The 22488-nt window shown below is 45.0% G+C and overlaps 1 protein-coding gene across 1 annotated transcript in view; it reads left to right on the top strand.

The window, feature by feature from the left end:
- Positions 1-22488, top strand: part of RNF213 (ring finger protein 213) — a 95230-nt gene that overhangs the window by 1638 nt on the left and 71104 nt on the right. Inside the window, exons 2-7 of the mRNA XM_074971478.1 lie at positions 2046-2193; positions 9905-10098; positions 16715-17440; positions 18524-18708; positions 20089-20247; positions 21944-22140. Of these exons, the coding sequence (XP_074827579.1) occupies positions 2085-2193; positions 9905-10098; positions 16715-17440; positions 18524-18708; positions 20089-20247; positions 21944-22140 (1570 nt within the window). The 5' untranslated portion in view covers positions 2046-2084. The remainder of the gene's footprint in view (positions 1-2045; positions 2194-9904; positions 10099-16714; positions 17441-18523; positions 18709-20088; positions 20248-21943; positions 22141-22488) is intronic.

Genomic DNA, 22488 nt, shown 5'->3' on the forward strand with positions numbered 1-22488 from the left:
ACACACACACACACACACACACCCACCAAGCCAGTCCCAGCTCCACACACACACACACACACACACACACACCCACCAAGCCAGTCCCAGCTCCACACACACACACACACACACACACACGACAACAAGCCAGTCCCAGCTCCACACACACACACACACACACACACGACAACAAGCCAGTCCCAGCTCCACACACACACACACACACACACGACAACAAGCCAGTCCCAGCTCCACACACACACACACACACACACGACAACAAGCCAGTCCCAGCTCCACACACACACACACACACACACACACACCAAGCCAGTCCCAGCTCCACACACACACACACACACACACACACACACACCAAGCCAGTCCCAGCTCCACACACACACACACACACACACACACACACACACACCAAGCCAGTCCCAGCTCCACACACACACACACACACACACACCCACCAAGCCAGTCCCAGCTCCACACACACACACACACACACACACCCACCAAGCCAGTCCCAGCTCCACACACACACACACGACGACAAGCCAGTCCCAGCTCCACACACACACACACACACACACCCACCAAGCCAGTCCCAGCTCCACACACACACACACACACACACACACCCACCAAGCCAGTCCCAGCTCCACACACACACACACACACACACGACAACAAGCCAGTCCCAGCTCCACACACACACACACACACGACAACAAGCCAGTCCCAGCTCCACACACACACACACACACACACACACCCACCAAGCCAGTCCCAGCTCCACACACACACACACACACACACCCACCAAGCCAGTCCCAGCTCCACACACACACACACACACACACACACACACGACAACAAGCCAGTCCCAGCTCCACACACACACACACACACGACAACAAGCCAGTCCCAGCTCCACACACACACACACACACGACAACAAGCCAGTCCCAGCTCCACACACACACACACACACACACACGACAACAAGCCAGTCCCAGCTCCACACACACACACACACACACACACACACACGACAACAAGCCAGTCCCAGCTCCAAAGAATTTAGGGCTGGATTTTCAATTTAAGAATTCAGCTCTCCTTTAGGCACCCAAATAAGTGGAGATGCTGGGTGCTGAGGCGCTTTGAAAATCTGGCTTTTACTCAAGGCAAGAGGCAACTGACAAAGACAGTAAGCCACTGTGCAGTTTGGATACTTCCTTATCCCCTTTTTAGTCAGAGCCTTCTTTAACGGTAATCCTCCAGAAAGAGGGTATACCAGGTTCAAAGCTCAGTATTGGTGGGACTTACAGCTCCCCAAAAAAGTGACTCCATCAGTGTGGTTTCTAATGATTTTTTTTCTTTTTCTTTAAAAGAAAAAAAAAGTATAAAAATTAGCTTCAGTCCAGAGTTCCCTGTCAGTTTTTCTGGCTTTATAATTGCATTCCCTAGCTTTTAAAACATTTTTCTCTCCCATGTTGCTGTTTTGCAAAAATAATGCAAACAGGCAAAACTGACTCTACAGCAAATGTCACCAAAGGCAAATAAGCGAAGTTAAGGGGAAAAGAGGTGGTGGGGGGGAGGAAGCTGTGTGTGTTTTGCCGTTTGTTTATTTTATGTACAATTATCTTGTTACCACATGCACACAAAGGAAAGGAAATAGTGGGTTACGTTTTACAAATCTGTATTTTTGTTAAGTCTGTATGCACACATACCGTGAATGATTTAGGCTCTTAAAACGGTTTTCATTAATTTATTTTGCTTGAAATATTTGCACTTGCTTTTTTAAATAAATGAACTTAACAACTGAAGTCTCTGTTGCTTGTGTGGTGTGGGAAGCAGGGAGATTGTTTCATTTTATGCCCAAGTAATGGTTTGTGGGGCCTTGAAACATTGCCTATCTGACCTCTGTAGCTTTCACATTTTCTTAGTGTCCTGAGGGTGAAATTTAGCAAGGGCCCAGGGTCACTAATAACGAATCAATGTTTTGCTGTCTCTCTTAACCATTTGTGTGTGTCTCTCTTCCTGCTTTGAAACAGGCGGCATAAAACTTTTTCCTGAGGTGGCAGGGTGCAGGTATGAAGTGCCCTAAATGTGACTACATTTCTCAAGATGCTTCTCCCAACTTCTGCAGCAGTTGTGGGTTCAGGCTGGTCCCCCACATCAGCACACAGAGTATGGAAAAAGGTAGGAGGATGGGGGTAACTTGGGTTTACTGCTTGGCTGACTGTAGGATATTGCAAAGAGGCGAAGTTATGTGACATGTACACATGATGACATGCAAATAGTACTTCAGCAGCAGAGGTGTTCTAAACTGGATGCAGCCTGGGTCCCCGAATCAGACATTGCCTGTGGGATCCCATACCCCATATGTTTGGTATACCAGATCTGAGCAGAGTTGACAGATAGATCGGAGAAGGTGGGGTCCACTGGAACATGCTCGGGCCTTGCCACTTTGAGCCCAAAAAGGGAGGGGTGAGGACCTCCTAGTCCTAGTAGCCAGGAGGCAGGTCTGGAAAGAGTCACTGGGCTCCCACTGGTGGGGTGGCTCACATGGGTGGGGGATCCCTACTGGAAGAACCTGACCCTGACCCTGGTCCCAAAGCAAGAGACGAACAGAGTGAGGAGGTCGGGGGAGGCACCCAAATCTGTTCCCATGGCTGGGGAAGAGCAGAGCATGGGGGAGGTACCTGAGGTGACCACCCCCCCCCCTGCAATTGCTGCACAAACCAGACTGGCTGGGGGTTGAGTGCCACTCCAGAACAAGGACACAGACATAACTGTGGACCACATGGGAGGGTTTGAGCCAATGAGCAGGTGGAGGAGGGCCGGGGGGGAGCAGGAACGGACAAGCCCAGGAACTGGGAAGACTTGTAGAGAGAACAAAGAAAGAGCAGCGGGAAAAGTAGCAGTGCTGAGCCAAGGAGGCAGAGAGACACCCAGATGGAGGCAGGCAGAGCTGAACTAGGAGCTGCTTGGAGGAGAGACAAAAGGAGACTGTTAGGGATGCACAGGCTGGAGCTTCCAGGCCAGCTGATACCAAGCAGCAAGCAGCAGAGGGCACGGACAGGTTGGACTGACCTAAGGGTGGTGCAGTTGCATGGACACAAGGCAGAGAGTTTGTGCATGTCTGGCTAGGTGTGGGGGTAGGGGCGAGCTGCGTGCTGTATCAGGGCAAGGGAATTGGTGTAACCCTTGCTAGAGATCCTGACCTGGATCTGCTCCTCGCTTTGCTGGGTTGGATAAAAGCGTTGTGCTATTGTAAAACATGGAACTTGTTCCAAGGGTTACCTCTGGTCTCATGGAGAGAGAGTTGGAGTCTGTGCAGGGGTGTGTGGGACCCTTTTCCCCAACCCTGGGAATCCCCCATCTGACAATGGGCAGGGTGAGAATCAAGTTGCCTGCCCTGTCTCTACCTCAGAAGAGGTGTGCCAAGTCTTCATTTATTCACTCTTGTCATAAATATAAAGGGAAGGGTAAACACCTTTAAATCCCTTCTGGCCAGAGGAAAAACCCTTTCACCTGTAAAGGGTTAAGAAGCTAGGATAACCTCCCTGGCACCTGACCAAAATGACCAATGAGGAGACAAGATACTTTCAAAGCTGGAGGGGGGGGAGAAACAAAGACTCTCTCTGTGTGATGCTTTTGCCGGGAACAGAACAGGAATGGAGTCTTAGAACTTAGTAAGTAATCTAGCTAGAGATGCGTTATATTCTGTTTTGTTTAAATGGCTGATAAAATAGCTGTGCTGAATGGAATGTATAGTCCTGTTTTTGTGTCTTTTTGTAACTTAAGGTTTTGCCTAGAGGGATACTCTATGTTTTGAATCTAATTACCCTGTAAGATATTTACCATCCTGATTTTACAGAGGTGATTCTTTTACTTTTTTTCTTCAATTAAAATTCTTCTTTTAAGAACCTGATTGCTTTTTCATTGTCTTAAGATCCAAGGGTTTGGGTCTGTGTTCACCTATGCAAATTGGTGAGGATTTTTATTAAGCCTTCCCCAGGAAAGGGGGTGTAGGGTTTGGGGAGGATTTTGGGGGGAAAGACGTTTCCAAGCGAGCTCTTTCCTGGTTATATATCTTTGAGACGCTTGGTGATGGTAGCAATAAAGTCCAAGGGCAAAAGGTAAAATAGTTTGTACCTTGGGGAAGTTTTAACCTAAGCTGGTAAAAATAAGTTTAGGGGGTTTTCATGCAGGCCCCCACATCTGTACCCTAGAGTTCAGAGTGGGGAAGGAACCTTGACAACTCTAATTTAAGGTTTCGCGTGCCAGTAATACATTTTAACATTTTTAGAAGCTCTCTCTATGAGTCTATATATTATATAACTAAACTATTGTCATATGTAAAGTAAACAAGGATTTTAAAATATTTAAGAAGCTTCATTTAAAATTAAATTAAAATGCAGCTCTTATCAGTTTAGTGCAGTGGTTCTTAACCTGGGGGTGCGAGCCACCCTTCCTGGGGGTGCAAGACATGCGAGATTTTTTTAGAAGGTAAATCATCGAAAACACAAATTAAGCACAGGCATATAAGTACAACTACTTTGTTTCATCAAACCTATGTATTTATTAACATTATACATTTTTTAACTATTACTGTAATACACAAACAAAGTTTTTAAGTTAATTGTAGTGTAATTTTTGATAAGGGGTGAGAGAACATATTTTGAGAACTCCAGACCATCAGTGGGCTGAGCGGGGCCGGGTGTAGTGTATTAAATTGCTCCCTATAGGAACGTGCTACTTACAGTGTACTACTTACAGCTGCCAGTCCTGGTGCTCTGAGCGGCATGGTAAGGGGATGAGGGACGGGGGGTTGGATAGGCGTGGGGAACCAGAGCGGGGTTGGATAGGCGTGGGAGTCCCAGGGGGGGCCTGTCAGGGGTTGGGGGTGTGGATAGGGGTCGGGGTGGACAGGGAGCAGGGGGGCTTGAATAGGGGGGTGGGGTCCCGGGGGGGGGCAGATGGGGTGGGGGGTCCCAGGAGGGGGTGGTCAGGAGACAAGGAGCAGGGGAAGTTGGATGGGTTGGGGGTTCTGAGGAGGGCAGTCAGGGGGTGGGGGGTCCCAGGAGGGGATGGTCAGGGGACAAGGAGTTGTGGGGTTGGATGGGTCAGGAGTTATGAGGGGGGCAGTCAGGGGGTGGGAAGTGGGAGGGGGTGGATAGGGGGCGGGCTGTTTGGGGAGGCACAGCCTTCCCTACCCAGGTGTGTATTAAATTTCTCCCCTTAGGAATGTGCTTCTTGCGGAGCACCAGGACTGGCAGCCGTAAGTAGTACACTGTAATTAGCACATTCCTACGGGGAGACATTTCATACACTACACCGGGAGACAGAACCCCAGACCGGCGGCGGGCTGAGCCGCTCAGCCTGCCGCCAGTCTGGGGTTCCATCCGCTGGCTCCTGCTAGCCAAGGTCCCGGTTGCCGGTCCCGCTCAACCTGCTGCTGGCCTGGGGTTCCGTTCACCCAGGCCAGCAGCAGGCAGCTTCTGGGACCCCGGCTGGCAGCAGCGTGCCAGTAAAAATCGGTACGTGTGCCGCAGGTTGCTGACCCTGCTCTACCTTATGGATGTCATTATTATTGTTGTTTATTGCAGTAGCATCCTTCGATGTGTATTGTGTTGGACACTGTGCAAAAAAAGGATTTTTTTTAATTGTTTTTTTTCTGTTTCCTGCTTTGTTATGGTGGATAAAGGAGGCCTGAAATGTTAGTTTGAGGTGTTTTGCCAGAAGCTGGGATTGGGCAACAGCGGATGGATCACTTGATGATTCCCTGTTCTGTTCATTCCCTCCGGGGCACCTGGCACTGGCCATTGTTGGAAGACAGGATAGTGGGCTAGATGGACCTTTGGTCTGACCCAGTATGGCCATTCTTATGTTCTTTTGTTTTTGTTTCTGAAATTTCCTGATTGCTTTTTACTTTAGAAATATTTGGAGTGTCAAGGCTGCTCTTCATTGGTTTGGCAGGAGTATGCAAAGAGCTCTAATGCCTTAAACTGAACGGGCGGCAGGTGCTGAATCTTTAAGCACCTTCCTTTTCCAAATGTTAAATAATCACTGAAGTTAAATAGGTGCTAATAAAACACACACTATTGTGAGCAGTCTAATTGAAAATCCCTTCTCGCTCAGCTTTCAGTCTGTAGCAAACGGATCTCACCTGTGCGCTAGTTGTCTGGTTATCATCAATAGGGTAAAATGGTAATGGGGTTTAATTCAGGCCTGAGCCAAATGGCTTATCAGTGTTTTCATTCAGATCTTTCTGCTTTAAGGTTGTTTAGATGTCATGACAATTTGAGGAGACAAAACCAATTCAGTGTATGTTTTATGAATTGTAATGAGAAACAAACAGGCAAATGTAAAGCTAACTTCCCTACAACACTAAACAATGCAATAATTAAATTGAAGTTACAGTGGTGATCAGATGAATTAATCAAGGAATTAACAGCGTAAGTTAAAATCAATAATTCAATAAGAAAGTAGATTGAGTCCACTTCTTGCTCATTTACCTGGACTTTTTGAGGTTGCAATTTGAGCTGCTAACACTCCTCCGTCCCTTGCCTGAAATCTTGCAAGTGAATCAGGGTATTGCAGCTTTGCACCCCAACTGCATTGTGCAATCCTGGTAGAGCGTGATCAAGCTTAACCTTTGGTTCACTTTTGAGGCCCTCCCTCCAAGGGACGTTTCTCCACTGCATGTGTCTGAGGCCACAATTCTGTGTTTTTCTCCCAAGAAGGTGAGAGCAGGGGAACAACAGGAGATGACTCCATCAAAACAGTTACAACTCCTTATCTGGGTTAATAGTTAGGGATTTACAGATGGGTCTCTGGACCTTAAGGCCTAGCCACTTCCTTGGACCTCACTTATAGCCCATTGCCATTTGATCTACACAATTGTCAGTGTCCCTTACTCAGTCAAACCTCACATTTCAGCAATGACACTTAGGGCAAGTCTGCTCTATAAAATTAAGTCAACCTAAGTTTTGTTGACTTACAGTCCCTCAGTAATTAAATTGCTTTTGCGTGTCCACACTACGCTCCTTGTGTCAGTAGCATGTGTCCTCATCAGGAGCGCTTGCACCGATTTAACGTTAGTGTGGAGCATTGTTGGGCGTCTTCTGAAAGGCAGCAACAGTCGATGTAAGCAAAACAGTGTTTACACTGACACTGCATCAACCTAACTACAACAGCCTCGGTGCTATGCCTCTTGTAGCGGTGGAGTTACTAAGTCGGTGTAGTGGACCAGTTACTGCATTTTAGTGTAGATGCTGTGACGATGTGACGCAGCAGGGAGAGGGGAGTGTTGACCTGGGAATGTGCTCTGGGGATGGGAGACCTGAGAGCCTGTCACCTGAGCCAGGAGGGGGAGGGGGAAGTGACACCTCTGCCGGGGAATGTGAACAGAGGCTGCAGAAGGGACCCTGCTGGGGGGGTTTAGTTTTCAGTTTGGGGCTGGGTGGAGGAATGCAGGGAACCCCAGGGCTGGGGTCTAAGCTCCCTGCTCCCCCAGAAGGACTTGACTGAGGGGTCCTGGTTGTACCCACAAGCTCTGTTTTGGACTGTGTTCCTGTTGTCCAATAAACCTTCTGTTTTACTGGCTGGCTGAGAGTCTCAGTGAATCCCAGGAAGAGGGGTGCAGGGCCTGGACTCCCCCATACTCCGTGATAGATGCTTACAGAGTTATGTCAACGTAAACTGCTTTACATCAACCTAACTCTGTAGCATAGGCCAGGCCTTAGGGCCTCACAACCCACAGTAAGAAATTACAGAACTATCACCTGTGGTTTGACTAGGTGAACTGAGTGAAAGGTCATCTTGCTCTAACAAAGCCCAAAGACAAAACTGCTTCAAAGCTGTTTTTGAGATCCTGTTAATATAAAATCAATGAGGAATTTGGTGGCACCTAAAAGACACCTTAAGAGATCTGTTAGTCTTTAAGGTTTCACCGGACTCCTCATTGTTTTTGTGGATACAGACTAATGTGGCTACCCCTCTGATACTTGTTAATATAAAGTAATTAAAAAATACATTAGATTTAAGGTTTCAGAGTAGCAGCCATGTTAGTCTGTATTCGCAAAAAGAAAAGCAGGACTTGTGGCACCTTAGAGACGAACAAATTTATTTGAGCATAAGCTTTCGTGAGCTACAGCTCACTTCATTGGATGCATCCGATGAAGTGAGCTGTAGCTCATGAAAGCTTATGCTCAAATACATTTATTAGATTTAAGTTCATACTTACACTACTATAGAGCTATGTGCCCTACATAACAAGACTTTCAGCCTAGACAGGGTCACAGGACTTGAGTTGGTAATGTAAAACACAAGTGGAATTATTTCTCAAATCCTTTCCTGCCCCTTTCATGCATCATAAAGAAGCGAACAAGGGCACAACTGTGATTTCTATCCCACCTACTTTGCAGGCCACATTCTATATTACATTTGTTATTTAAAACCACCATTTTATTTTTTAGATTTTTTTTTTTTTGCATTGTATTTTGTTTCCTTGTTGTTGTTTTTTTTTGCGAAGGGAGAGGAGATTTTATGCTTTGGCTCTTGTGATTTATTTACGTTCTTCCTGTTCTCTGAGGGGATAGATAAGCTCCTGGGCTTTGTTGGCTTTGTCTTTCATACCCACGTGCGCACACCACGGCCCTGTTCACTTCACACTCCACAGTTCTGCCCTGAGGATTATGCAGGAGCAAACTGGTAACATGTGTGATACAATGGTGAATGCACCACTCAAGATGATACTGCATAAAGCCATGGCACATATGGGAAGCCAAAAGGGGGGGGATTCCTGGAGGAAAAAGGAAGGAGTTGAGAGCAATTGAAGATGATTGGAATGACATGTTGGCAAAGGCAGGTAAAAAAATGTGAAAAATACACAAGTTAATGATACCCTGAGCACAAAAGCACTATGAAACCCAGCTGCTATAAGCAAGTATCTGGCAGGATAGGTGACAGTGTTGATTTACTACTTGTCCGCTACCAGAATCAGTTCCTCCCCTAGAATCTGCAGCTCTCGTGCTGTGGCAGCATCTGCGTGGTGGGATGGCAGTATGGGCAGAAGTGTGGGCAAAGGATAGCTCTGAAGAGTTTTCTTGTGCCATGTGTCTGACCCTGTCATCCACACACAGATTGGTTTGATTGCAAATCATATCATGTTTCGTCATATGTTTTTCTTACTTTCTTATGGACCTTTTTCCCTTCCTGTGCCTCCTGTAACAGATTTGGAGCTGCCCTGTCAAAATTTACGGATACTATATGTTGGCCTGGTTATTGGGATGTCTGCTGTATGAATATATTCCTTTAAGTCAATAGGGGGCTCTCTGAAATGTAGGCAGGAAGGAGAAGAATGGCTGGAGAAAGATAGCCACCTATCAGCCAACACTTAAGAGTCATTAAGAGACAATGCTGGAACTATTAGCTTTAAGGTGCAGCCAGCTCTGTAACTCTGATGCTTTTTACAGAGGCGGAGGGCATATTTCTGCACTGAACAGAGGAAGGGATGCTTTGAGATTTCAGCCTGGGAGCTGAAATATACTTTCAGGACCAGCCCTCTCTAGTCTCCTTTTTTGCAGTATAAGTTCAACGGCTTGTACAGTTTTGGTAACGTGATGCAAGTGGTCTCAGAGTGGGGCTTCCAGTTTAGTCATGTTCACTGGACCTTTTCTCTTAACCTTGGTTTAGGGCTGAGCATTGCTCCTTTCCTCCCTTCTGAAGTTATTTCTAGTGTTCTCTTCGGAAAGGGGTGTGGAAGCAATGTTCATGTCTCAGTCAATGCATTTAATTAGCATTTGTGATTTCTCTCCCTCCTTTTCCCCCACTCCAGTTGAGAATTACATTTTGTCTCCTCCTTGTTTCCTGACTGCAAAATTAACAGAGAACTTTTTCTCAGTTGTAGGAAGTGGAGATGTAAAGCCAGCTCCAGTCCCTGAGGGGGAAGTGGAGAGTGGGAGAGAACTGAAGGTAGAGGGCGCCTTCACAGTGCCAGCTGTTGATGGACGACCACTGACCAGAGAAACACAGGGAAAGCCAGGAGAGCTGCGATCACAGAGCTTGGGGACTCAAAGCGGTGTCTCAAAGAAGAAAGTGAGTATGTTGGAATGCGCTGGTACGGACTGTGTACTGTGCAGAGACCTTGAGGAATCTTCATGTTTCCCTGCAGTTTTGGAGTGGGTAAGGCTACCGGGTGCCAAGTAGCATGATTCAAGCAAATCACTCCTCTGCTTTCTCTCTTATTGACAGCACGAGGCAGCTATTACTAATGCTTTTTGCTTATGGTCTGGAACCACTAACGGCTGGTCTGGAACCACTAATTTTTTTAAAGGAAATCTGATACATATTTTAACATCATAAATTTTGTAGCGAATGGTGTCTCAGTGTGTGTCGCTGAGATACTGAATTATACAGCTTCCCCTAACAATATATTTCGGGCAATAATAAATCAATAAATGATACAGAAAAGCTTCAGGATTAAAAATCTGTCTGTCCAAAGTCAATATCTGCTTGTTAGGGGGTTTGTCAGCCAATGCTGCTACGTTAGGCTGGGTCTACCCTAGAAACCTTTGCCAGTATAATACTGTTGCTTAGGGATATGAACTTTCTGTCTTTCTGATGTGTGTGCACCAACAAAAGCTCTGGGGTAGACATGGTTATGCCAGCCAAAAAATGCTTTTGACGGTATAGCTTACTTTCTTCGGGGAACTAGTGTAAGAAGGTTTCAGAGTAACAGCCGTGTTAGTCTGTATTCGCAAAAAGAAAAGGAGTACTTGTGGCACCTTAGAGACTAACCAATTTATTTGAGCATGAGCTTTCGTGAGCTACAGCTCATTGGATGCATCCGATGAAGTGAGCTGTAGCTCACGAAAGCTTATGCTCAGATAAATTGGTTAGTCTCTAAGGTGCCACAAGTCCTCCTTTTCTTTTAGTGTAAGAAGCTATACCAGCAGTAGCACTCTTGTGCTGGTCTATGCTGCATCGGGACTAGGAGGGTATGCTGGTTCTGGATAGCAAAACCTTTCTCATGCGGACAAGTCCTTCAATGTCCGATTCTCATATTGCTGAAAAGTTTAAATGCTTGGAAAAACAGATTCTCAGAGTTAAAAGAGGATTTGAAATCCAAGTATTACAACTTATAGCAGAGGACTTAAAAAAAAAATTGTTCCACGATGCCTCTCTCTTTAATGGTGACTTCATAATGGTGACAGCTTTATTAAGTTCCAGAATATTCTAACTCAGATCCTCAGACATTTTAAAAAAAACCCCTCTGTTTCCAGTTTTGTGTGAGTTAATAAAATCTCTCATGAACATAGAAACTTTAAAGCTACTATCCTAATTAGATTTCCCAAATTCTAATTAACATTTTATGGTAACTTATCTCCAGTTCTTTGAATGGGATTCATGTGGTAAACACTGGCCCAAAATTATTATACAACAAACAATACTTACAAAACAGTAGGCATGAAATGTCATACACCAGAATACATGTGGAGGGATGAACAGGGAACTTATTTTGTAACATGACTTTGGCAGAAATACCTACAGTTATGCATTTTTGCCCCTGGCATAGTACTTTCCCTGATTTTATTGTGGTGGGGGTGGTGTGTGTTTGGGTTTTTGTGGTTGTTATTAAATCTGTAACTTTCAGCACTGTGATTTTTGTATGCAGATAAGTGAATGTGATGATAACAGCTGAACAAATTTCACTGAGACTTGTGAGCTGCCCACTTAAAACCTGGGCTTTCTGTGATGGTCAGAGAGCAATACACTTGCAGGGTGCAATGTATCCAATGCAGCATGTAGCCCATAGGGCTAGGCTGCTGGTTTGCTTTATTACATGCTGCCTGTTATCTACTGGTTTGCTCATTTGTTTTATTGTATTTTGTTTGGTTTACTCTGTTATGTTTGGCTGGAACTCAAGGAACCTACAGGTCTGTGTCCTGTACGATTAGTTTCAGCAAGTTAGCATAAGTATGGTGAAGTAGGCTGGGTGACCTTTGGCACAGATAAATGGCCTAACAGTCACCCCTTAGACATGTCTACCTAAGAATAGGAGCTGGAACTCCGTGGTAAATGGTGACCACAGGAACACCGCAGGAACATGAAGAAACAGCCATAAACCAGTTCAGGCAAGAAGTGACAGGTCTGAGAATGAGATAATTGGCATTAATATGTATAGATATGTTAGCATCTATATGTTAGAATAAGTGCATCCCGATACTGTGTGGGTGAGGAAGTTAGATTTGGGCATGGAAGGTTGGGCATTAGCATGAATATTCATGATAGTGCTCAGGCCCTATAAAGGGCAAACCACCCTGTGGTGGTGGTATTCTGTTACTTCTTCCTCTTCTTTTGAGTTTTAGCCTTTTCCTTTATCTTTGAGTCTTTCAGCTGTCAATTGTTAACTTAGCTACTCATCATTTGACCCTTCAGCTTTATTATTCACCATCAATCTTGGGCATTGAGGAACCTGGACCGTCAGACCCATTTGGCATAAGAACAGCCACACTGGGTCAGACCAAAGGTCCATCTAGCCCAGTATCCCGTCAGCCGACATTGGCCAGTGCCAGGTGCCCCAGAGGGAATGAACAGAACAGGGAATCCTCAAGTGATCCATCCCCTGTTGCCCATTCCCAGCTTCTGGCTAACACAAGCTAGGGACACCATCCCTGCCCATCCTGGCTAATAGCCATTGATGGACCTATCCTCCATGAATTTATCGAGTTCTTTTTTGAACTCTGTTATAGTCTTGGCCTTCACAACATTGCAGAGACGAGGCTGGTTCTTTGTCTCTTACCACCAGGTCCCCGAAGAGGGGTGTGAGTGTACTAATCTAGGAGCGTCCGAAAAGCATGATACCCCAAGGATTGTATTATTACCTTTTGGTTCTGTGATTTGGAGCTTTTTGGACCTTTTTCACATTTTAATAAAAGTCTCTAAGGCTGTGTTTTGCCCTCCGTGTGAGTGTGCTTGCCATATACTCCGAGGGTCCTTACAGGATTTTGAACTCGCTCCATTTAATTCTGTATAGCCTCATTTTGGGACAAGAACCTTATTATCTTCTGGTCAGATCAATTGATCTGGTCAGAGCCTATAATAATATTAACTTCTAAAAATTCCAGGCAACAAGAGGGCTAGCACAAGGCCCAATTTAAATCTATGGCTTAAACAGGACTTCATTGACTTCTTTGGGCTGGCCTCTTTCAGAAGCGTGAGCTTTACTAGAATTAAGGCTCCTGGGGTCGGTGGGTGGGTGAGGTCACTGGTTCCATTCTTTCTCTATTTTGGGTGAAAAAGTAACAGTTGATGGTTTGCATGGTGTCTGTGCAGGGCTCCTGCCGTAGAATCATAGAAATGTGGGGCTAGACGGGACTTTGAGAAGTCATTTAGTCCAGTCCCTTGTGCTGAGACAGGACCAAGTAAACCTAGACCATTCCTGGCAGGTGTTTGTCCAACTTGTTCTTAAAATCCTCCAGGGATGGGGATTCCACAGCCTCCCTTGGAAGCCTATTCCAGAGCATAACTATTGTTCTAGTTGGAAAGTGTTTCCCCATATCTAACCTAAGTCACCCTTGCTGCAGATAAAAGCTTATTCTTGTCTTACCATCAGTCGACCTGGACAACAGTTGATCATCTTCTTTATAACAGCCTTTGACATATTTGAAGACTGTTATCAGGTCCCCCTCAGTCGTCTTTTCTCAAATCTAAACGTGTCCAGTTTTTTCTTTCCTCATAGTTCAAGTTTTCGAAGCCTTTTGCTTGCTCTCCTCTGGACTCTCTCCAGTTTGTCCACATCTTTCTTAAAGTGTGGTGCTCAGAACTGGTCACATTACTCCAGCTGAGGCCTCACCAGTGCTGAGTATCTTTGCAAGCTGCCTCTGAACAATAGGGCCTGCCAGAAGCAAAGGAGGGGTGGGGTCTGGACACCAGTATTATTTATTACTGCATGTGTATTACCATAGCACCTTGGAGCCCTAGTCACAGACCAGGACCGCATTGTGCTAGGCGCTGTACATGCACAGAGACAGTCCTGCCCCAAAGAGACTGCAATCTAACGAGAGGAACAGCCTGATATCTCTGTTCGCTAAACGTCTTGTCGTCCTAACTGCACCCTTCTCATTTATTATACAGCAAGACAGTATGTCTGTTCGAGCCGTTTATTTCCATTAGAGACATAAAGGGTGTGTGGTAATATCTGTCATTGGACCAATTTCTGTTGGGGGGAGAGACAAGCTTTCAAGCTACACAGAGCTCTTCCTCGGGTCTGGAAAAGATACTTAGTGTCACAGCTCAATACAAGTAGAATATGTCCTGACTATTATGCAGAATTAAGGGTATGTCTACACAGAGAGAAAAACCCGCGGCTGGCCCGCACCAGCCAACTCGGGCTCACGGGGCTTGGGCTGCGAAGTTGTTTCACTGCTGTGTGGACTTCCTGGGACCATTTGTGGTGAAGTGACTCATTAACACCTCTGTCGTCGTAGGGTAAAAAAGGGGTGTTAGTGTATGACTGATTGTTGTACCATAATAAGCCATAAATCCACGGGAGCAACATGTCTACAACAACACTGCATACCCTTATTTCCATTGTCACTTCGGTTCCTGTAGGGACTGCGGTGCAGATTCCTTGTACAGTCTCTCCTTCTCCAGTGTAGCAGGTTGGTGAGTGAATTGGTAGTTGGAGAGGTATGCTTTCTCTCCTCTCCCCCCGCCCCATCCCCCTCGAGCACTCTATGGATAACGTTCATAAGGAGCAGCAGGAGGAAAATCTGACTTGTTTCAAGTAGGGAAAATAGAAAAATATATATATTTTTTTTTAAATTGCCCATGCCATAAACTAAAAATGCAAGCTACAAATAAACACCGCAATATCAAGTGCTACTCTCCCCACCCTGACAGATAAATATTGATTAGCAATTATATCTCACTTCCTGATCTCTCTGAAAGTGAAGCCATTTTTCTACAGACAGCAAAAGTTGCAAGTGGTGTAGTCTGGAGTGAGTTGGATGATGCTAACCCCTTTCCAGAAAGAGGAGAAAGGAGAAACCAATCCAGTTTGAGGATAGCAGCCCATCTCCTACAAGCCCACAGCAGGTAGTTCTCATGAGTAGTTCCTCTACCCTGAGCAGCCTAAGCAAGCGCATTCCCCTGAAGCCCCAATTACTAGCACAGGTGTCTATTCTGGGTGAACAGTTGGATGCCAGCCTGATGTAATTAAACTTAATAATTGCTGTCAGCAGTTTCCTGAACGGTCCCTGCCTGATGCATTGGGCGGAGCCACTGTGTCTGTAATTCCTGTGTATACGTAGTTCTGAATCTGGAACCAGTCTCTGTTCACAATCCCCGTGCTGGCAAATGAGGCAGATGGATTTGTTGTTTCTCTCCTTTCATCACATAGCTCTGTCTGTCCCTCCTCCAGCTTAACATGGTGCTTTGCAATCGCTGTCCATGTCTGTCCACATTCACCACTGCTCTCCCGCGGTGGTTTGTGCTTGGCTACCTGCGACCCTGTATGCTCATTGGAGTGACAATCAGAAGCATGAGATGGGAAGATCTTTGTTTTTTTTCCCACCTACTTGAGTTTAAAACCAGCAGATACGGTGAATCCAGCCTGGGTTTGATCATTTCGACTGGCAGGTGGGTGAGGAAGCAGCACGGTTAGTTTTGGAAGAGGTCATAAGACGATTCTCCACCAGGAGGAGCCTGGCTTCAGGGAAACCCACAGATAACACACTCTCACTTTCAGCTAGTACGTCCCTTCCATTGCTCCAACGCTCCAAGCACTCACCAGAACCGTTATTGTGTGTTGTGGAACTGACCGTTTTATTTCGTATTCTCAGGTGGGGGGATCGAACAGAATGTGCAAAATTCTTTAGTCTGAGGCCTGTCAGAGTGACGCTGCCCCTTCGCGGTAGCAGCCTTTAAACCTGTTCTAAGAATTTTTGTATCCGATTTGGTTTCTTTATCCATAAGAAGAAGGGGAAAAAAAGCCTTTCCTGCCTACACACTGCTCCCTGCTTACATTGCCTAGACCCTCGATTTCACCTTCCCCAAGGAGTGAAAAAACTCTAGTAAATACAGCCAGCTGTAATAATGGAGCAAGTGAGAAGCTGGCAGGAAGGCTTAGACGGGTCCTTTTCGGAGCATCATCAGAGTCTACATATTATACAGAACTTTTCATTCTGCAGGTTTCCCCCAGAGACCTTTACCAACCATAGATACAGGGACTCCCGTCCTCACTCAGGAAATGCAGCAACCTCTGAGCTGGAATATATATATAAAACAGCCGTTCTATACCTGCAAGAGTGTAGGACATGAAGTAGGGAAGAGTAAGGTATTCACTTAAAATAGCAGTGCTTAGGTCAAATGCAGTTACCTAGTTCAGAATTTGGTTAGGCCTCTCCTAGTTTTAAGTAGTTCACACAAAGCATTTTCCTTCTCTCTGAACTAAGGTAGGATTTTATTTTTTTTTCCTTCCAGTTTCCCTTTGTCTTTAAAATCAGAAAGTGATAGCATAAGCAAGGATGTTTTAGGGGCTGGGGTTGGAGTATGACAGAGACGGACTAGTTATTCTGTCTCTACCTACAAGGGACAAGGGGTTTGAGGACATACCAGCTATGTTAAGGGAAGCAGCGAATACAGGATTTCTCCACTATGAGTAAGCGAGGATGTTTGTGTGTTTTTTTTTTTTTACTTCCCTACATAGAAAAAGAGAAAGAGGAATAAGAATAAGAAGAATCCTTCTGACTCTGGGCTGCAGGACTCTTTGACCTCTATAAGTTCAGCACCTTGTAGTCTGGACTCTTCTTTGAGCTCAGAATTGGCTGGTGCAAAAAATCCAGCACAAGAAAGCCAAATCCAAGAGAATGAAGTGGCCAAAGCAGAGGCTGATTCATCGCCCTGTAACAATGAAAGTCAGATTAAAAGTGACCGTTCCTTATGCCCCTTGGGAAATGAGGGTCAAAGTCCAGAGACGATTGTGGAAGACAGTCCCAGCAGCAGTGACACCATGCACCAATCAGTGCAGAATGGTACCAATGATGAGCTTGCTCAGCCTGCAGGCTCCAGAGCCACAGAGGAGAAGATGGAAGATGAAAGTTCCCCAAGTGATGGACAAATGGGCAGAGAAAATAAGGAATCTGCCAAGAAGGAAAATGAGAGCAGCCCTGCTGAAGTTGGCCAGCCTTCAGGAAATAGATCAGATACCCAGACATCAGGGGGAGACAGAGATGCACTGGCTTCCAAAGAAGAGGGAGAGAGTGTGTCCTTAGGGCTCTGCTCCACTATGGAAGCACCTGTGAGGAAGGATTCAAATTCTGATGCAGACCATCAAAGTCAGGAGAAGAAAGTCTCCTTTTCTGAAGCTGAAACAACCCAGAGCAGGAAAGTCGAACAAGAGATGAAGCAGCAAGCAAGTGCTCCAGTTTCAAAGGTAAACTGCCAAATAACCATGTGATTATGTTGGAATAAGTTTCCTTCTTTTGAACTTGGAAATGGTGACTGCAGTAAAATGAACCCTGTTCACTTCTGCCAACCCAGTTGAACAGCCTGAGGGGGTAGGGAGGAAGCAGGGGGTGCTTTGACGCATCTTGCCAGTCTGTTTGCACAGGTGTATCTTACATCTGTGAACTTTCCTATTCACCTTTGGTTAGTTCCGGGGTGGAAGAGTTGCCCTTAGTACAAGAATAACTATACTACAGCAGTCCAAGTGCCTCTCCATTGCTGGGGGATTTACTAAACCATCTTGGGGTTAAAAGTCTTATCCTCCCCTCTCCAAAGCCCCCCTTGGGTTCAGCTTTATCTCTGAGCAGAACTTTATTCAGTGAAATGAGTTGTAATTTTCGGCATTGCTCTTGTCAATTTTCTCTCTGTTGTTAACGAAGCGTGTACAGCTGGTAAATGGCTCAGAATGCCTGTCAGTTTTTCCCCGTAGAACCTGAAAAACACATTGTGTTGAACTTTATCTCGTGGTTCAGTCCCCCCCTCTCCCTCCATTCCCCAATCTCACACCAGTGCTCAGAACAATCCACACACTACAGAAATGCATATACATTGCCTATGTTGCTTCATTATGCCAGCTTTACATCTCCTCTGAATGTGGGGTTCAGTCCCAGAATGGACTGGTTGAATTGCAGATATTTTCTCTTCCTTTATACCCCCTCCTCCAGGAACCTGCAACATGGTGACTTCTGCCAGCCAACATTGGCGTTAGATTCCATGTAAAACCTGATCAGAGCAGTCTTGCAGCTCTGGCTGTTAGATTGGTCAGAAGATTCACCCTCATCTCCTCTGGCCCTGGAGAGTGACGAACGGACCGGTCTTTGGAATTGAACCTAGCCCTGGTGCAGAACACTAAACACAGGCCCAACTGAATCAGTTTTGAATTGGGTTGTTTGACATGCAACATCTTACTTTAGATATCTCATGCCACCTTGAACAGATCCGGTTGGTTTCTATTAAAGTCGTGTCTTTGAGGTGCACTGCTTTTGAGTCATTCTGTGCGTTTGTGTCACAGAACATGGAAGGGGAAGCCAAAGGAGCCTCAAGAAAGGGGACACCTGAAGAAATGGAAAAGAAGACAAATCAAACAAAGGCAATTGAAGCTCCTAAAAAAGATTATGCATCAGCTGTTACAGGCAATAAGAAGGACAAGAAGCAGCAGAAAAATCAGGAAGCCAATGAAAATAGAATTAAACCAAGGTAGAGTATGCCCTCTTTTTTTTTTTTAAAGCTGTTGAAAGTGATGCGGCTCAGCCAGTAGCGGCTACTGGGTAATTGTAGCTGGGTACTCTTCCATTTCAGCATAGACTAGGCTTAAAATAAAAGCTTCCTAGTGTTTGAATTATTCACAACTTTGCAAGCCAAGTGGTTGATTTTTGTGTGTGGGGTTTTCTGCTTTTGCAGTTCAGTGGAGTTACGCTGAGGGGAGGGGTTCTCCTATTGGTGTAGGTGATCCTCCTCCGTGAGAGGCGGTAGCTAGGTCGACAGAAGGATTCTTTCATCAAACAAGCACTGTCTACATGGGGACTTAAGTCAGCTTAACTACCTTGCTCAGAGTGATGTAGCTGGGTCTGTCTAATTTTCTGTTGTAGACCAGCCCTTAGATTCAGTGAGGTGGAAAGATACGAGAAGGGAGGAACTACAGAGGAAGGGTTCTCTCACCAGCAGTGCTGAGATTACAGGGAGGAGGCAGTTGCTAGATGGGCAAGAAGGTAATTAGAGAGAGACAGAATCTGTGATATAGGTGGGCAGTGGGTCCATGAAGAGAGTCGAAAATAAGCAGGATAGTTTTTTCAAGTGGATTTTTCAATGAAACCAATAGGGAGCCCGTGAAGTTGCTTGAGAAGTGATGTTCTGTGATCAGATTTCTTGGTACATGAAAAGGAGTGGGCAGTAGCATTATTCTTCACGTGCAAGAATCTGGAGAGCTGGGACTTGAGGTGTCCAAATAGAAGGGATTGCAATTGTCAGGGTGAGAGTGAATGAAGACACTGGTGACTGTTTCCTTACAGGCAGTCAAAGCTGTGGCAAACAGCAACATTGTTGTGGTTTGGTGGTGGACAGATTGCAGAGAGCAGGAGATAAGGGAAAGAGAAATATGTCAGGGTCAAGAATGATGGAGAGCAACGTAGGGATATAGGAGGAATGAGAGTTTTTTGAGGATGCTGCTTCATCAGAAGTGGTCTTACTGTATTTCATGGGAGCAATATTTTGCCTCCAAAATGTGGGTATATAATCGCTGGTGTGTAATCCGAGGTTACATCTCAGACCGTTTCCCATCAGACAGTGACTGGTTAGGTTACAGGAGTGTGTTCTCTGTCAATACCTGGCTATAGAAAATTTCTTATGCCTAATTTTTATCTTTGTATGTAATGTTCACTTTGCTAGGAGAATACTATGTATTGGCCTTCATATCTGGCCAGATGTTGAGGAGTTTGCACTGAAACTTATATTAATGCAACTCATGGAGTTGGCTACAAATAAGCAAACAAACAGCTGTTGGCTCTCATGCATTCATTTTTTTTTTTAAATTACACAAATATTTAAATAGTATTTTAACTTTATTTTCTCTGTCATTAGTCAGGTGAATCATGGAGAGGGTGTCACAGTGTATTTCCATGCAATATTGTCTAAAGACTTTAAGCTAGATCCTAATCAGCATAAGGTGTTCATCAGGGCACACGGCATTTCAGGATATTTGAATTGGGAGGATAACATCTGTGAGTTGACCTGCACAAAGTAAGTACTTTTCTGTAAGTTCCAACACTGCTTAATTTTAATTTAGGCCTCTTATTTTTAACTACCTGCCTCACAATAACAAGAAAGCAACAGATACAGGTGTAGTATTTTGTCTCTGCCCTGGCTGTTGTAATTTTTTTTACCCAGCCCTGTTTGGACTAGGAACAAAGGTACTTAGCTAATTTGACTTTTAAAATGCGGCATGCCTTTAGACTTAGTGTAGAGACCGTTTAACATCTTCACAATCATGTTAGTTGGTGTTAAACTGTGCTTACGCTTGATGGGGATGTTTCAAGTCACATTAGCTGAATCACATTTGCTAACTTGACTTACAAAACACATCGTTTTTCTTAGTCTAGACAGGGCCTGTGATCTGTTATCTGAAATAAGGCTTGGCAACATTCATGCAGGATAACATCAGGGCCTCGTCTCTTAAAATGTGCACCTAGGCTAATATTTCATTTAGTACTTTGGAAAGTATGTTGTTGTTTTTTTTTTCTTTTCCTTTTCCTGCTTTGAACCTGCTGTGTGATTGTTTTATTTTCATGGAAGTGGGGCCTTTGAGCATGGTGAGACCAAACCCATGTATGTATCGTTATTATGGAGGCACCTGATTCTATAGTTAAGGTTGACTTTTAAAATGGGCGATAAAATATGGGGTTTTTCCTAAAAAGTAGGTGGCAAGTCAGTTTGGCATTTCAGTTAGTTAATTAGGTCCTTTGAATTTTCTAGGTAGTTTTTGTTTGGTTTCCCATAGAGTTGCCAGCCTTCTATCACCACCTTTAACCATCCTCCTGCACACAACCCTTTATCAAACTACCCTCTCACAACACAACCACCTAGTCGCCCCCCCCCTTGCCCCCCCATCTATGACTGCTAGTGTTATAGAAAAATAATGTGGGAGTGAGAGGTGAAAGGGGCAGAGTTAAGGTTGTGGTAATGATAAGGCGTGTGCTTGTGTGTTGAAGAGCTCATGATATATACTGTTAAGTGCTTTATCTTTTCAGTTCTTTGTAAATTTGTATTGTATATGTGTGAGTGTGTGTGTGAGAGAGAGAGAGAGAACCCTAACTACTTCACAGTGATGTTTATCCTTTGTTTGTATGACTGCAGCTCCTAGGAGCCCTAGTCAGGGACCAGGACCCCAGTGTACTAGGTGTTGTGCAAACACAGAACAAAAACATAGTCCCTGCCCCAGAGAGCTTGTATGTATGTGTGGGAGCCACAGCTGAGGAGGGAGAGAAACCAGCACTATAGAATTTAAAAGAAATATGCTGATTATGGGTCAATCAAGAAGTATTTGCTAGGCAAGTGAATATGTTTATATACCTAAAATAAATCATAATAGCCCATTGGATGGTTGAGTGGTATCATAAAACTGCACTGTGCTCTGATGATACTTAGGCCCCCATTTGGGAAAAGGGAGCAAATATGAACTGTCTATTTGTCGCATTTAATTTCTGTTGCTGGGTAGGGTGCTCATTGGCTGAATTCATAGTTGTGCCCTCCTCACCTGTTTAGTTGGGTATTGGGGCAAAATATCAAACATATAACGAAGAGGGGGAATCATTTTAAGTCTTTCCCCTCTTTTTAAAAATTGGCAATTGGGGAGGATAGCAAGTACTAAAGCAACCAATGTATGGCTTGCCTGTTGTCCGAGCTTGCTGCCACTGTTAAGCTGTTTTGTATTGAACAGGGACCTGGGAGAGCATGGACTCCTCATTGAGGGTTGTGTGGTTGTTTCCAAGGACAACATGAATAAACCACTTCCCTACAAATACCTTATTTCACGTGGCAAGAACAGAGAATATGAATTCATTTACAAACCTTGCCCGGAAAGAGTGGTTGTGAATCGCTGTTTAATCATACCATCTAATTATGTAAGCTCGGGAGGTAAGGTGATTTCCACAGTGTGTGACTGTTTAGTCTTCATCATGGGGAGGGATAGCTCAGTGGTTTGAGCATTAGCCTGCTCTATACCCAGGCTTGTGATTTCAATGCTTGAGGGGGCCATTTAGGGATCTGGGGCAAAAACTGGGGATTGGTCCTAGTTTGAGCAGGGGGTTGGACTAGATGACCTCCTGAGGTCCCTTCCAACCCTGAGATTCTATGAATAATTATGCATGTTTAGATACCTCTTATTTGCCAGACGATGCTGATGATGATCAGCCTTATCAGTGACACCCAGGCAAAAAACCCATGTGAGAAAGCTTGGGGTGTTGTGTAGAAATATGAAAGGAC

The sequence above is a fragment of the Natator depressus genome, chromosome 14 (assembly GCF_965152275.1).
Source record: "Natator depressus isolate rNatDep1 chromosome 14, rNatDep2.hap1, whole genome shotgun sequence".
In the NCBI taxonomy this organism is placed as follows: Eukaryota; Metazoa; Chordata; order Testudines; family Cheloniidae; genus Natator; species Natator depressus.